Below are 17,622 nucleotides of genomic sequence, written 5' to 3'. Positions count from 1 at the left end.
CCTACATGGGCAGACGGCAACATCTCCTACAATGACTGAAGTCATTTCACGCTCATGGGGTCTGGTCCAAAGCCTTCTGAAGCGATTGGGAGTCCTTAGATAAGGTTCATTAAGCCCAATAAGACAAAGTACATGGGAGTTAAATCTATCCACTGGCCCAGGGGCTGAAAATGGAACGGTCTAGTAAACAACGTTTCTTATTCACCGCTTGTCTTCTGTGCTTATTCCAGCAACTAGGCAGGGGGCAAGAAGAAGCTATATTTTACAAAGGAAATACCAAGCCAACCCCCAGAAACAGAAATTTTAAAAAAAGAAAAGATTTAGTCATAGCTTATAGGAGTCATATTGAGGCAGTTGCTTTTACCCTTTAATAACACAGCGTTCCATTTACACAGTTATGAACTAGGTTGAACCTACTCCAGTCGCCTCTACCTTCAGTCAGACCGACTGCATACCTACTCACAACCCCTAGCAAGTACACATCAAATTCCTCAAGTAACAGCTACCTGGCATCCAGCCACATGGCTACGTAAGCACTTGCATCCTGACTTTGATATATTCCAGAGGCAACTGTGTGTGGCTAGTTTTGCCTAGATAGAAATGCAAGGTATGAGGCCTAGCGCTGTGAGAACTTCACCAACAGCAGAGATGGTCAAAATGGGGAGAGCAGGGTTAGAGGAACAAGGGAAAGAGTTCACAAAGGGCACTGACAGACATTCAGGCCCCTGCTCTAACTCATGGCGCTTTACATAAAATGCCATCAGTTAAAGTGCCCCCCCAACCTAACAGACCCACCTCCCCCCCAGTCTAACTCCCCTGTTGGATGCGGGTGGGGAGAGGGTATCAAGCCTGCCTAGCAAACCAAGGATCCACCCCTCTCACCAGCCCTGCCACCCCCAGCTCTGGGGCTGTCACTGGGGGTAGAAGAGGAGGGAGGAGGGGCAAGCCAGCAGCAGTGAGCTGCTCCTTTCATGAGTTGCTGGCTTGCCTGGCCTGAGCTGGAGGGGGCAGGGGGTAGATTAAAGCCCCCTTGCCTCATGGGCCTGGCCCAGCTCTCCCCAGTACCCCAACCATGGGGGCTAGAGGAGGGAGTGAGGCGGGGGGCTCCAATTCACCACCTACCCCCTGCACCTCAGGCTGGGCAAGCCAGCAGCTCATGAAAGGATGAGCTTACTGCTGCTGGCTTGTCCCTCCCTCCCTGATGACAGCCCCGGGGGCAGGGTTGGGCTGTATCAGCCCAGCTCCAATTGTACAAAAAAATGAACCCTAGGAAATACAAGCTCCCTAAAGTGCTCTAAAGTGGAGCACCTTCATCTGATACCTCATTAGAGGAGGGTTAAGTTTTTGCACGATTGGCCTCATTCAAAGCACTCTTCAGCCATGCACGTGTGTCATGGCATGGCTATAGAGCACTTTCAGGGGCCCGACCCTGTAAAAAGTGTAACTTCTGTCTGCACCTAAAAGGATGTGAAAACCAGGAAGGTTTGTTTCATTCCAAGGCTTTCGCAACTTTTCCCATTCCTTCCTTCCCCACACACCCCCCCCATTTCATCGTGGAAAATGTTATGGAATAAAAACGTTCGTTTTGTCTTGAAAACCATTTTCAATTGTTGGTTCCATTTCCCTTTCTCCTACTGTTTCCCCCCTTCCCTGTCTTCAGAGAAAGAGACACCAAAAAAGGAAAAACTCTCATTTACTAACTCTTTACTTGTATGCTATTTTGTTTTTTCCACTGAGAAAAACAGGGAGAAAGCCAAAGGGAATGAGGGATTCCTTTCGGTTTCTTTGTTTGTTTTAAATGTTACTAATAAAAAAACTGTTGACCGTATTGACACTTCAGCAAGAATTATATCATTATCAAGACCTCATTTTTTCAACCACACATATTGTTTTGAAAAAAAAAAGACCTATTCTATCTAGCACGGACTCAGGATGGTGTCAGCTTGTGCATATCTTTGCATATTCATTCATTTGTCAACGATGGCAAAAAAAGCCCTTCAGAAAATGAGTATCTAAGAGCTGAAGCTATAAATATTGCTTTGGCAGTCATAAAACAATGAGGCTCCTTTAGCACACCGATATCAGTGGTACCTGTCTCCAATGGGTCGTAAGATTTATGGGCACGCATACCAAGTCGGAGGAACAGAATCTCACACAGAAATTGATCCTAGCCAGAATTCAATTATCCTTGATAGGTTTATCTTAAAAGCTTTGCTAATGACTATGGAGGTCAACATACATTTCCCAAACTATAAATGTCAGCTATAATGCATGCAGCTTCATTGTATAGCTGTCTATAATTGAGATGTTTACTTTATCTCAATTCCCCTTTTCTTTTTGCCTCTGTAAAAATCTACTATCCTCGCTCATCTTAAATGAAAATTAATCAAAGTTTCTTGGTTCACTTTTAACCCAGTCCTATATAATTATTTCCCTTGTGATGTCTAATCCAACAGGTTAGTGTTTAGAGCTTGGTCTAAAAGAAAGCCAGAGGAAATTGCTTATGAATACTAAGTAGAAAGAGGTGAAATATTTCAATCTGTTTTAAAAATCCGGCCATCGCTGATTCACTCTTCATTCTTCCAAGGTAATGCAAATCTTAAAAACTACATGGCAGGCCTCACAAACTACCCCCTCTTCTTAGTATGAATGTTGAAGATCCCAGATAACCTTTTTCTAGGAAATTTACTATTTGCCCACAGTCAAAGCTTCTCTTTACCTTACCGTTATGCTTTTCCCTCCAGAATTGGCTGCATTTCAATGGTGTTATAGGAATATGGGTTTCAGCAATGTAAAAGGCAGGATAGATCTGTACCTTATAGACTAACTAAATAAGATATCTAGAAAGCGCACGCATGCACGCACGCACACACACACACACACACACACACACACACACGCACACGCTTTGTTCCTAGTATAGGCTCTTTGCTTGTATACCTCTCCCATACCTGGCCTCCTGTCCATTCCCACCTTTCCTCTCTCTCCCCTTCCCACCTTTTGCCTTCAAATCACTCCCCCCTGCTTTGTACATCGCTCTGTGCTTGTCCTTTCACAGCATTTGATAAAGTGAGCTCCAGTTCACAAAAGCTTATGCTCTTTATATATCTTATTTAGTCAATAGGGTGCTTATCTACGCTGCATCTGCCTAACCTCAGACTAACATGCCTAACTACCAATCTTTAAGCAGTGTGCCGGATCTAGAGAACGATTTTGAGATCATCGCCATGAAAAGTGGTCGAGAAATAGAAATTAATATTGATTCATGATTTTTATTGGGTGGCGTATTTAGGAGAAGGATAATTGTAAGGACAGTTAAACACTAAAATAGATGGCTTAGGATGTTTGTGGAATTTCCATCAGTATGGGCTTTTAGGAACCAGTTAGGAAAACATCTAACAAATATTTTAGGGAAACTGCCTTGGAGTAGGTACCTGCACTAAATGACCTCTTGAGAACAATGGATTCCCTAATTGTGCATGTAAAAGTTGCCTGAAGTCTGAGAGCTTTCTAATGTCCCAAAAGGAATTTAACCCACTGGAACTGAGTCATGTCACTGATTCATTTTCCTTTCGCTCCAATTGGAACTGATAAGAAAATAACCATCAGTTAGAGATGAGCGAGTGACACCAAGAAGCAAAATATCACAATATCCTATCAAATACGAAGCTCTTTGTGTGGAAGTACCACTTCATATCTGCTTACTGAGCTTTACAAACATTTAAAAGAATCGTTGATTTGATGATCAATATGCCATATCTAATGCATATTACCCACAGTGTTTCCAGGGAAAGAAAGTCATGAAAATATATGAGATATTGGAAGGACACCTTAAACGGATTTGCAGGATATCTATTCTGACTGCACTGATGTAGCTCCAACGTATATTTACACGGCTTGTTACACAGATTGATTTTTCCTAACATCAGCAAATGGAAACATCTGCTACCAAAACAGAGAAGTATCATGTTCCATGAAAACGGCTGCTAAACACAAAAGCTTTTTGCATTGTTTGAAGTGATGTATGAAACCCGTCCACCCAGCCTATTGACTACACCCAGGGCAGTCATCTCGCATCAAGCTGAAATAGAAAATGCACAGAAAGACAGGGATGTGAGATCACCCAGCAGAGGGAGCACTGAATTGGGAGCACAGAAGACGTGCAGGTTTTGCACCTGCTTCTGCCACTGACTTACTGAATGACCTTTGCCCAATCACTTGAGCTTTCTGGATTGAAGTTTCCCACATTTGGAAAATGGGGATAATGATGCTTAGTAGGGCTGGGCAAAGCTTCGGTCACCAATTTGATTCGGAGCATCTCAGCATTCATGAGCCTCACAAGGTATGTAGAAAAACATATAAAGCTGTGTCTGTGGCCAAATTGCTGATTCTCTAAATCAGAATCAAATCTTCAGATTCTGATTTGGTCGAATCAAGTTGTGACAGTGATCCAAATCAGCTAATCAAATCACTGTCCCCCGAACTGAGCCATATCCAAATCAAATACGGCTCGCTTTGCAGACCCCTAATACTTAGCTCCCTTTCAAAGTACTTTGAGATCTACTGATGAGAAGCATTAGGCTTTAATTACAAAGTATTAGTGTAAGCTGGGTATTATTATAAGTTGTAATGTTTAGTCTAGCTAGATAGAGGATGAGTTTTCTATTCCATCTCCCATTTCTACAAAAGCAATGGCTATTGCACGCTAAAAGGAGCTAGACCTAGCCAATGGCACAGATTGCAAGAAGGTGCTGGCAGTTTAGTTGATGTCCCCATCCTCTCTCACTCACAGCTGAACAAGTGGTCCAACAAATGGAAATGATGTTAAGCAATCAACAGTTACATGAGATAGCAATGAGCTGCTACAGATCTACATGTCTTCCAGTGTCACAGAAAAACAAGGGTCACATCATCACATAAGGGGACAAGTAGCCTGAAACAAGAAGTATTTTATGCTCTTATGGAAGATAACTTGAGCCTAAATCTCAAGCCTAAATCTCTTCATATATGGGCTTAAGTCTCTATATCTTTGAATTTTCCAGCTGGATCTCACCTCTAGCTATGGCAAGGCTAATTCTCTGATCTCCATGTAGGACCAATCCACCCACCTCCAAATATACAAACACCTCTGATAGGTACCAGAGACACTCACTGTATAGAGAGACCCTTGAGATTTCACCCAGTTATTCATTTTTAGGTTGAAGACTTCTTGCTTGATAAAAGAAAAATCTAAATTCAAAGGAAAAAGTTGACTAGTTCTCCCCACCAGCCAAGCCAGAGATTTGGACCATGTTTGAAGTTGTATCAACTTTAGATCCGATGTACCAAGAGCATGCAATTCAGACTTACTCTACCCCTCATACCAGAATCTTATGACTTCTTTAGATCAGAGCAGTATTATCGTTGCTTCCTTTAATCCTACAGATGGCACTATAACTCCATGCACCATGCAGCAAAAGACATCAAAATGTTTTTGCTTTCATGGCAAAAATAAAAGTATTCTTCTTGTTCCACAGAAGGGAGTCAAAGAGAAACACAGCAGGGTGACACTTTCCATCTTACATCAGCCTGGAGTAACTGCACAGTCCTTCACTACTTGCAAACACGCTCAGAGAAGACTGGCAGTTTTATGCTTATGGAGACCACAGTTCATCATCCATTTCTAAATTGCTCGGATGCACTTTCCTCAACGTGCTTCAGGATTTAAAACCCAAATCTGAAGTTTGAGGGAGACTTACTGAGGATTATTTTGAACTGCATTTGCCGTTTATTTATGTGCAAATATAATTGTCCTTTGCAGAGATGCACTCTCTGAGTTTCTACATGAAGGAAGATAAACATGTTGCTGATTAACAAACATCCCAAGATGCTGCCTTTTCCAATATGTTTTCCCCAAAACATCTGGCTCATTAATAAAGGCATCAAACAAGTGTTTGGTTTGCATACAATGCATACACCTTCCTTGTTGTTTGTGTAGCCTCGTTTTTCTGACATTATCCTCAAGACGACTGAGGACCTTGTAGAACGGAATATGATTAAATTCTTATTCCATGATTCGTTGCACCTCTTTGCACACATCTTGAATATATCCTATCTGAGGTGCAATCCTTTGTGCAAAGAAAAAGAAATCCATAAAACAATGCCATAAAACGTGAGACAGGCATACAAAGTAGGTAAGGGCACGTAAGCCTTTGGAGCCTAACACATTCACAAATAGATAACAGCTAGAAATTGAGGAAGTCCTAAGGCTTTGGAAGGAAATCCACTCACATGTGTTATGAAAGGGAGCAGGTAACATTAGAACCATCTGGAAATATGACTGGGCGCGTTTACACGAGACACTAAATGTGCAGTAGACTAATTCTACGACGCAATAGCATGGCAGGCAAAAACCATGGTAATGCGCTAATGTGAAGTAGAATTAGTCTACTGCACATTAGCATCACAAAAAAGCATGCACCTGCACTACTGCACAGTAGTGTCAATTATGGCACACTAAATTTGTACCCATTATTACAGATACTAAATATAATGCACCATAACTACGATGCATTAATGAACATGTAAACACGCCCACTGTATTGCTTTGTAGGGTCTGTCTTACCCACCTCTCCCTTACTAGCATGCTGAAGATCATGCTTCTCCTTTTTCTGCCTGCTCTGCCAACACTCTCTTGATGCCAGTTACAGGCTTGAAAGCAGCAAGAATTTGCTGCTGGGGACTGTGATTTTAGGCACTGAACTTGACAAACAGAAATCTACCTGGGGACTGTGAAGCTCTTGTTATACACAGTCTCTTGGAAGTGGAAAAAGCATAAAGTCCAACTCTTGCATTTGCCCAAATACTGACCACTACAGAGGAAAAGTGGCATGAATATGGAGCTGAGACTCCACAACTCAAGGAGGAACATATGCTGAGAGGCAGCAAGGATATTCCAGGACTTAGTTGGGATGGGTCTTATTGGGAAGAAAGAGGGAAGCAGGATGCCTGCTCAGGAGAGGAGAGAGAATATCCTCTGCATTCCAAGGGTTAAAATAATGGCAAGCCTGTTATGTAACACACTAGCTAAGTGTGTTCGGTCACCTCTAAGCTAGGTACAGACAGTCAAAAAGCCCAAGGCTGGATCAATTCAGTCTTTCAAGTTAGTCTAAACTGCAGAGGTTGAGCTGAGAAGCAAGTGAACAGACATTCACTTTTGATTCTGGAAATGCAGTTACATGCCTGCAGTGGCTCAGGCTAGAAACCAGGGGGTGCTAGAGCATCCTCCCAGCCTGCCAGGCACTGCCAAAGGGATAGGACCGGAGTTCCAAGGCTTTTCCCCCATTCCTGCTCGAGCAGAGGGGGTGTGGCCAGGGCCCAGCCTGGAGCCAGCGTGCTGGAGGGTGGGGATTTAAATCCCCTCCCTGGCCCACATGAGACCCCCAGCCCAGGTCTGCCTGGGCCAGGGGGCCATGCCTGCCAGGCTTCTGGCCCCCACTCCCCACTCGAGGTGCAGGGAGAGCAGACCTCCCAAGGTGATGAGGGGGTGGGTGGGGCAAAAAGTAGCAGCATTGAATTCATAAAAGTTTGAACAAGTACAGTCCTTTCTCTGAAGCAAACACGTATTGAACACAGCACTTTGCAACCTCAAGCCCACAACAAAGAACAACCAAAAAACTTTGCTTAAGCTAAGATACAGCCCAGGAAAACACAGTGTGAGCACACACAGCTTAGTCTAATTTTACATGGAATATAATAAACCAAAAAGACAAGACAAAGCCTTGCATAAATCTTACGTAATCCCAAGGGCAGAGTGTCTCCTTACAGCCAGGTGTTCAGAAAGTCCTTCCTGGGGAATCAGCAGGTGGTCTTAGGCACTGGAGTTGAGATCCCACAGGCCTCAACTCTACTTGGGTTTTTACAGGTACACCCGCACCCCCTTCACCCCTTTGGGTGCCTTGACATTGGTATGCTTGTCACCATCCTATAGCACCTTTGGCAGGACTCTCATGCATTTAGTGTCTTTTGTCTCTGCTTAGGTATTCCAGTCTCCCACCTTTTACAGGTTCTTCTCTATAATGAAAATGTAGTTCTCTGCTTCCTTCGGTCACAGCAGCCCAAGCAGTCCGGGACACTCTCCTGTTCCCTTAGCTTCATCTCCAGCATATACGTGTGACGACTGTGCCAAGTTCTTGCCAACACTTCCCACCTCTCAGTCTGGTCCTGCAGGGCTTGGCTCTGCGCTCTCAGGTGGCGGGGGACCAGTCCTTCCAGCCCCAGTTCCCCAGCCTCTTCCCCCTCCCCCATGGCCTGGGGGAGCTGAGAGGAATTACGCCCCCTTCCCTTATCAACTGCTTGCCTCAGTCTCTGCCAGAGGTGGGAGTGGATGGAGTCCGCTGGTCTCCTGCCAATCCCCTGCCAACCTGACCCTGGCTGGGGTCCCATACAAATGGGAGCGGGGGTTTAAACCCTCCCCCCTCCTTCTGCTTGAGCCTGCCTGCCCACACACTCAGTCCCCTCTGCTCCAGTGGGGAAAAGTCTGACTGCGGCTGCACCCCCCATCCCCAGGTAGACCTGGCTGCAGTCCCCAGCCAGGTTTCCCATCCCCACCCCCTTGTCAGCCAGTCCTCAGTGCTCCAGCTAGGGAGCAGAGGGGCGAGGCCAGCCCTGCTTTCTGGAGCAGACAGCCCAGCCCAGCCCAGGGCTGCAAAGGATCCTGGGATGCTGGGGGACTGTGATTTAACTTGAACCAGGAAGGGGTCTGGGACAGAAGTTTCCTAAACCAGTTTGACCTAAATCAATTATGTCTGGTACTACATTCAACCAGGTTTATCTTAAACCAGTTTCAGCTATTTTGAACTTATATGCATATATATATTATATGCATATGCACTGAACTTCTGTTCTGTTACACAGTTAAACTAGTTTCTGATCACTTAAACCAGTTTATGTGCAGCTTCTGTCCCTAGCCTAGTGGCTTTACCATGGAGGGAATAAGAGGCAACTACTGCTATTGGTCAAAGGAGTTGCTCCTTTAGGTCAAGACACTTATGATTTGGAGTTAGAAGTCTGAGAGTCAGTTCTCACTGTTGACGTGCATTAGGTTTCACTCCTGTTGATAATACAGCTTGCAAGAAGTTTCCCCCCTGTACTATGAAATCCTGTTATGTGTTGAATGGTCTGGTTAAAACAGCATACTTCTGTGTGGACAAGATGCCTAGCTCCCAAGCCTGGCATGTGAATCAAAGTGGAAAATGCATTAGTAACTCAGCAGGGTTCAAGTCTGCTTCCCCCTGTTTACTGCAAATATTCACAGCATCGTATTATTGAGAGTCACAGCAGCCCAAGCAGTCCAGGACACTCTCCTGTTCCCTTAGCTTCATCTCCAGAGAAATTAAATGTAAATAAGAAAAATGGGTTCAAACATGCCAGCCGAGGAAGCAATTTTGTGTGCAATCATCCATCCTGAACTTGAATCCACCTCTACAAGTCTCTCGGGTTCTGGGGCTCAGCAAAAGGGGTTTTTTGCCAGGGAATTAGCAAGTCCTTCAGATCGGCGGTTTAACATCCAGTGAAAGAGCATGGGGGCACTTCTCATCCCATGAGGCATCTAAAAACCATATGCAACAGCCAGTATAAATCAGGTGTGTGAAGAACCCAAAGGCAAATCCTGTGAATCATGACAAAGTTCCCATGCTTTAATCCCTTCAGCCCCATTAAAGGAAGAGAGAAAAGACTGAAGATACTGTGTTTCAGTTTGGTATCTCCAGATCGATTGTTGAGGACCTGTTTTCCCACAAAACAAGTTACAACTGGAAGGAAGTTCAAAGCCGACAGAGGGGTACACTGAATAAACTCAGGAGGTGAGTTGCCCCGCAAGGCCAGTTGCTCTGGTGTGGGCTGTCTCTAGTAGCACAAGAGGAGATACTTATAAGCTATTTTGTTATTCTATCTATTTTATTCTCCCAAACCAAGAAAAGCAGAAAGTCCTTTTTAAGAGCTGCAGATAGGCTAAAAGTCTGTATCTGCATTTAAAAAAAAAATGTAGTTCCAAAATTATACTTTTATACCTTCCTACTGCTGAACAAAATTCACCTCTAGGTGCTGAGAGAGCAGCCAAGGATAAAATAGTTTTGAAAGTGAACGAGCATTGAAAGATAAGGGAGATTTCACATCTGTGGCAGGGGCAACCAGCGTTCGTTCCTGTGTGAAAAATAGCAAATCAATGATGCTGTGTCCTTTAAAAAATGGCTTCGCTTTATAACAAATGACAAGTCGCTGGAAACGTAGGGGGACAATGTTAAAGCCAGAGAGAAAATAAACAGCAGCACAGGGAGCAAGCACAGAAAAAGAGAGGGAAGTGGAAAAAAAGCAGGGAGAGGGGCAATGAAGAACCAAGAGCGATGGGAGGAGGAGAGAGAGAGAGGAAAAGGGTCTAAGAAAGAGCAGAAGGTGCTTGAAGATGAAGAAATAAAGGTGCCAAACCAGCTGTGGTTTTCTTCCAGTTCTCTCTATCCCCCGGTTGCTGATGCTTTGTGCTGTTAATATGTTTAACATCAGTCCTAAAGTGCTTGAGATTTCAGCACTTAAAATTATATTTTATTTTAAAAAGACAATACTAGCAAAGGGTACATCTGCAAAGTGGCCCATAACCTGACAGAGGGGAAACCATTTCCTGGCGTGATTCATAATGAAGCTTAACCCCTGAAACTGCAGGGGACTCACGGTTTACGTCACAGAGAAGGAACTTCATAAGCAAGTTGCCACTAGGTTTCTGCCTGATGAATCCAGCCCCACAAGGAAGTCTTCCCAGCAGAGACTCTCTCAAGCAGTGATGGCCATGCAGTACTGATGGACCAAGCCAAGAAGTGCCTATTCTGTGCACATTTAGCAACACCTTTGCAAAGTGGGAAGGAAACTATCTCCAGATTCTAGCAGACTTTCAGTCCAGGGGTCTGAGGGGCTGAGCTTGTTTTTGCTTAGCCCTGGCTTAATCAAAAGAAAATAAGTGGCATAGTTCAGACACTTGCAGATCTAAGATCTCCCCCTTGACTATCTTTGCACCCCCCTTACTTGGTAGAGATTTCTTAAATTCTGAAATCCCTAGATACCTCCCATGCCATATGAACCATAACTGCTCCTTTGTAGTTACCCAATTGGATTATTATGCATTATTTTGATCACCAACCCTAATACTTACATGCAGTTCATGTATAGAGGTACACATGTATATACATACCTTCTTGTGGAGCGTTCTTGTCCCATACTGACCACATCTGCACAAAGAAAAATGGAGTCCAGCACACTATGAAAGCTAAAACTATGATGAAGGTCATTTTGACTGTCCGTATCTTGGCTTTAGAGATGAGCTTGATGCTGCTGACCCTGGACAGTGCTGCCCCGCTGGAGTTGGTGGTCAAACTCACGTTGGTCTCATGGGCTGTCTTTAGTTTCACGTTCTGCCAGATTTTGAAGCTGATCAAACCATAGCAGACACTCAACATCAGCACAGGGATGATATAGACTGTCAAGGTTATCCAAGTAATGTAGGCTTTGAGTCCCCAGGGCTGGATGAAATCTGCCCAGCAGTCATACACCCCATTGCCCACATCCCGGAGGGAAAATATGTGGATCTGGGGGATGCTGACTAGCAGGCAGAGAAGCCAGGTGAGGAGGACGGACAGCCGGTCAGACCTCCTGTGCAATGACCTCAAGGGCTGACAGATGGCCAGGCACCGGTCCAGGGACATCAGCAAGAGCATGTAAGTGGAAGCAAACATTCCCACTACTTGCAGGTACTTGACCAGGCGGCAGAGGAAGTCTGGCCCATAAAACCTGAAGGTAATGTCCCAGATGAGCTGGGGCAGCACCTGGAAGATGGCCACCACCAGGTCGGCGATGCTCAGGTGCTTCATGAAGTAGTACATGCGGGAGTGCTTGTGCCGGGTCGTGCGGATGGCCAGCAGCACACACAGGTTGCCGGTCAGGGCAAGGAAGAAGATGAGGCAGAGCACTGCCACCTCTACCTTCGCCATGTCCTCGTTTCTCTTCAGGGGGTCAGTTGTGCTGTTCTTCCCATCAGTCAGGTTCTCCAGGCGCAGGCTGGTGTTTTCTAGCGAACTGTTGATCGTCCAAAGGTCATTCCCTGCAAAGTGCAGCTTCTCCATGGCCGGCTCCTTCCCATATATTATTTTGCAGCAGAGGGAGCTCCGGTGGTAGAGACTTGTGTGTGCCCTGGTCACAGCCTGCCCTTGCTGAGGACCATGGCTCTCAGTTCTTCAGTGGTGGGTAGCTGCTCATCTGGGAGCTCACCCTTTTCTCCTGCGTGAGCCAGAGGGAGCCAGGTTCTGCAGGCTGGGTCCTCCTGAGGCAGAGATGGTCTTAGCATCCAACTCCTCCCCCTACGGAGGCACTTGGCATGTCCTCAGACTCCTGCCCCCAAACAGAAACAAAGCAAGGCATTACAGCAAATCAATATTCCTGTCCTCTCTCAGGAGCCGCGTCTCCCCCTCGCTCCCCAGCCTGCCAGTTCAGTGCAGGGCCTTCCACGGCATTGACTTGTTTCTCTCCCACTGAAGTCTACATTGATCCCCCTCCCTTCCCCCCCAAATTCACTTTATAGCAACCAAAAGGGCAAGATGCTGAATCACTAGTACCCTGCATTGCCCTCCTCCAGCTGCAGCATGCTTTTCTTTTTTCTTAGCTTTTTGTGCCAGACACCTGTATAGCTGGGGACATGGATCCACCGAAAACTTGGCTAACTTGAAAGGTTAGAGTCAGAAGGTCCCATCTTACCTTTCTCAGCTCCTCCTTTGAAAACTCCCAGCTTTACTGGCTGAAGTTGCCGCTTTCTGTTGAAAAGAAGAGCCCAGAAAAGATCTAGGAGTTCAGGTGAGGCTCTCCCACAGCAAGACATCTGGCTGCTCCACAACTTTGCTCTCAAACGAATCCAAGGAGAAAGCAAGCAGCAGAGAGAGAGGAGAGGAGGAGATTAGAGTCAGCCCTTTAGGAGTCACTCATGGATAAAATATACTGCTGTTGGAGTACATATACATCCTGTACCAGTGCTGCATTTCTGGCTTCATCCACGAGGGGATGCAAGAGGCCAGTGCTCTACCAATTCCTACAATGAATAATTTAAAGATCAGGGAAGTGGATTTTGCCTATCAATTACTGTGATATCACTGCACCGGGCGTTATTTGGGATTTACAATGGGGTAGTTACAGCATTAAAAACTGTGTCAGCATTGACTCCTTCATTTTCTAATAGATTAAAAGGAAAAATAGCATAAATAAAGTTCTCTCTCTTTTTCTCCTAGCAGTTGCATGCTATTGCTTATCTCACTGCAAGAAAGCCTGAATGTTTTGTATACGGGCAACATTTACCTTCCCGACAAATGGGCAAGAGCAGTAACGATCAAAATAATTGTATGAATTAAAATTAATCTTTCCCATTGGGTCAATGCACATTAATTGCTTGCTTTCACAAAATCCCAGGCCACTCAAATTATCCTGGCTTTGCAGAAGCATATGCATATAACTAGCAAGCCCATAAGAGAATTTCCCTCCCAAATACTGTTTAATGCAAGTCAGATGCACTGTGTAATTTTATTTGTTTCTCATAAGTTTGCTTCCTTTTTTGGTTTTATTCCCACCTCATTATTTTCTTAAATAAGAGTTTGTCTCATTCCCCACACCCTGAGTAGCTGCAACCAGTAAAATGCATATGGGAAGATTTGAAGGGACGAGATGAGATGTTGTTTTCTTGACGCAAGAGTTGAGGATTGTGGTGAGACCTTTAAGAAGTGCCCCATCTGTTAGAGTGAACTGGAGCTGCAGATTAATTACTCTCTTTTGTGTTGACAATCGGAAACCAGAAAAAGAATGTCAAATGCTAATGAAAAATGCCCATCATAACTAAAACGTTTACTGAATAGAAGAGTATGCCCGTGCTTTGTTTCTAAGGGATTTCAGCTCCCAGCTTCTTTCTGTCCATGACAGAAAGAAGCAAGATAAGGTCTTTGAGTTGCAGCTCTGGAATATTTTATCATATTTTAAAAATAATACTACTACTAATAAAGCTAGGATGCTTTTGTGGCAAGATTCTTAAACGTGCTATTAAATTGCTTCTACATATGAAAAAGGGAACAATCTATTTTGTAATATTCACTAATGCTTCTGTTCTTTTACCATATATATTTCAGTTCTTCAGGGCCAGGTTTTTAAAGCTATTTAGGCCTTTAAAAAACAGATTTGAAGTGTTGTTAAACATCTGAAAAATGTCAAAATTAGGAGTGGGCTAGCACTTTGGTACATTTTTCGTCTAAGGTTCATGTTCTTCCTTGTTAATCAATAAACTCTACTGTGGGAATTGGCAACGCGAAGCAATCACCAGACACAATATCTTTTTCATTGCCTTTTTTGCAAGAGCTATAGAAAGTGGAAGTGACCGTGGGCAAAATCTTGACCTCGCTGAAATAAATGGGAGGTTTGCCATTGACTTCCATGGGCCAGAATTTCATCATTTGCATTTTGCTTCTTGAACATATCGCAGGGTATAGAATAACAGTAAAAATCAGCGCTTCGTATTGAAATGCAAGTCCACTGTGTACTCTGTAACAGACAAACCTAATGGGGACTCTGTGATAGCATAGCTAATACTCTTTTTTCCTTGTAAAGTTAAGTAAGAGGAGACTTGAGTATGGAGTTACACAAACTCTCTTTGACTGATACTCATTTCTTGGTAGAACATTAGCCAGGTTTCACCTGTAAATAAGTGTTACTTTAACCGTGTTTCTTAAAAGTAACTGTGTGGGACTAAATGTCTTGAAAAGCCATGGGCAATTCCTAGCTGTGTTTTGTTTGAATATTGAACCACCCAAGTGAGACGTGGGGGATATCCTTTAGCATTCATTCAGTTTGTCTCCTTGCCAATGCAGAATTGTTCCTCGTGGTACATTTCTCTCTCATTCCATCTCGTCTAATTTAAATGCATACAAGTGGTTAAAGCATTAGTCCTTCAAGGTGAGGGGATTGCACATCTACTCAGATGACATTGCAAGACATTGAGCCTGCTCAGTTTGCAGTCTCTTTTTCCACCCCCACCCCACTCTTTTTGCTGCAGTTTTACTTGGGTTGTTTTACTTGCTTTCTACATAGGAGAAGTCAGAATCTCTTCCTTCTTAGTTGCCGGTCAGCTGGTTGTTTAGGTAAGACACGCCATGAAACAAGATCCTGAAGGGTGATTACACATGGGAAACACAAAACTGCACGAAGAACAGATTTAGAGAGAGGAGTCTAAGAAACGAAGTGATTTTAGCCCTACGCTGCTAACACAGACCATCCCTCAGGAGGTTGCATTTCGGTGGCAGAAGGGAGGAGATGGGCCATCGCTCTCTCTCCCTTCTCCTTCAATATACTGACAGGCACCTCTGAATTAACACGCCGGGGGGTGTAATTCTTCCCAGGTAGAAGGCCGACAGCCATTATTTTCTTCCCAGAGCAAGAACAACCTCCTGGAACAGGGCAAGTACATGCTGCGCCTTTCCACAAGCTCAAGTCCAACCAACACTTTAGCCCTGTATATAATCCATGCCACCATCCTTGGGTGAGAAAAGTTATATAAACACCTAAAGACCATGTAACACGATAAACAGATGTGGCTGCACAGTAACCTACGCCCATGAAAATGGAGTCAGTAGATGCACTCCAGATTTATGCCAGCTGAATGAGGGCCTGGCTTTCAAGCTGTAATGTGCATTGAGATCCTCGAGGGTACCCAGACACAAGTAGCTGTGATTAATGGAGGTAACAGCTGGAAGAGGAAACTGTGTTTAAAAGTCATTAATTGCCAAGTGGCTGACATTGCCAACAGGGAAATTAAAGTTAATGTGCGAATTGCTTAGGCAATGGGCTGAGGCCTCTCCAGCACCAAATCCTCAAATACTTCTATAAATCTCAACCATAATTGGCAGATAGGGCTGGAATTAGACAATGACAACTGGGAAGACACCTAGGGGAAACCAGATGGCAAGCAGCCTTGAGGAATATGTTAAGAAGGATTCCAGAAGGCAAATGAAGCAAAAGCAAGTAGCTTCACCCCTAGCTGACACGGGTAACAAAGCAACTGCTTCTATGGATAGGTCCTTCCATAATGATCAAATATGAGATTTATTATTTTTTACAGCTTCCTCAAGTATCTGATGCTGGCCAAGGTTCTTGAGAGGACACTGGACTAGCTGCAGCACTAGTCTAGCAATGTGGAAGCTACTAATACCCAGTGGGTCGTTATGCTAAGCACTTTGCAAACCTATAATGAGAGACATTTACACCATATTGAGCTTATAATCCTTATACGTAAGAGAAGAAAAGGATGGGAATGGGAAACCGATGCAGAGAAGGGAAGTGGTTTGCCTATAATGACACCACAATACTGCCAAAGTTGAACATGGAAGCCAGGTCTTCAAATTTCCTGTGTGCCCACTGCCCCTTAGAGATTATAATACATCTCTTTTGGTAAAGGTCTGTGTTTTGGGGGGCATATTACCTATTTATGGAGCATATTATTTATTTAATGCCACTTTATCTCTCTATCTGCTTACTATGGTAGAGCCCCATCTGAGCTGTAGAAATCTGGTGGACACACTCAACCTAACAAGCAGCAAAGATTCCAGTAGGTACAGACAAAAACATCGCTTCATTAATTTAAAAGAAATTTAAAAGACATAAACCAGGCTCCCATCAGCATGGTGTATGGGAATGGTTTAGACCAAAGTCAGCAACGCTGCTTCTGAGCAGAGGTCTGCACACAAAGATCCAGACTCAGAGGATCTGTTGTATCCTTTCCCTTCAACCTTTCATGTGTTATGTGCCTTCGTGGATGTTTTCCACTTCAGCCTGGGGAGATGGATCCAAATTTTCTCCTTGGCAGAGATCTCCTGGGTGAGGGTGTAATAGATGGTATTAGGGAGTCCATGGGAGACCAGACTCCCCCACAATGAACCTTAGCGATGCTGTTGGGCAGCTATAAATTGCACTCCAAAGACACTGCATTTAATAGACCCTATACTAATGGAGACTCCTACAGTAGTATAGTAATGGCTCTCTACCTGACTTTAAGGGCTTGTACATGATGTTTCCTCTCTGCTTTGATTGGGACCATTACTGTGCCACATGTACCAAATCCTGGAAATGAGGCAATGTCGCCATCTTCAAACTCCTCCAAGAGTGTACCAGTAAGCGTGGCCAAGCCAGGGAAGTAGTGGGCACACACTCAGTGCCACTTCAAAGGACTCATCTTTAAGAGATGACAGGAGGAAGGAGCAAGTAGGCAGGGCATGCTATTTGACGGTGCTCCCCAGTGAGGCATGGCTCCAATGTAGATACGCCCAAACACATTGTCCATGCCGATCTACAGGGGAAATGGAAGCATATACCCAGCTCTTCAAATTACTGCTGGGAGTGACAGTCTTGTTTCATCTAGGTTCTTGTATCTCTCTTTCTTTTTTAGAGACCCCAAATGCTTCAGCATGCAAGCTTTCCTGTGCTTGTTACCTGAACACAAATGAAATTCCAGACACCTAAGGCTGTCTCACCCCTAGCTATTTACTTACGGCAGCACTAATACAATAAAGCACCTCCCAC

General features: G+C 44.4%; 1 protein-coding gene across 7 annotated transcripts in view; it reads right to left on the bottom strand.

The window, feature by feature from the left end:
• The window catches only part of OXTR (oxytocin receptor), a 118,704-nt gene that overhangs the window by 5,573 nt on the left and 95,509 nt on the right, over positions 1–17,622 (bottom strand). For 6 of the 7 annotated variants that reach the window (XM_090022275.1, XM_090022278.1, XM_090022273.1 and 3 more), the window contains 2 exons: positions 12,775–12,910; positions 11,219–12,411 (listed from right to left, as the gene is read on the bottom strand). In XM_090022275.1, coding sequence (XP_089878401.1) covers positions 11,219–12,146 — 928 coding nt within the window. In that variant the 5' untranslated portion in view covers positions 12,147–12,411; positions 12,775–12,910. Of the gene's footprint in view, positions 1–8,961; positions 9,590–11,218; positions 12,412–12,774; positions 12,911–17,622 lie in introns of those variants that run through there. The other variant, XM_090022280.1, reaches the window with a different exon arrangement.

Source organism: Crocodylus siamensis, chromosome 11 (genome assembly GCF_052110815.1).
Source record: "Crocodylus siamensis isolate JL-2025a chromosome 11, ASM5211081v1, whole genome shotgun sequence".
Taxonomy (NCBI): Eukaryota; Metazoa; Chordata; order Crocodylia; family Crocodylidae; genus Crocodylus; species Crocodylus siamensis.
Note: the sequence above shows the minus strand (reverse complement) of the source record. Positions and strands in the feature narration are given on the sequence as shown.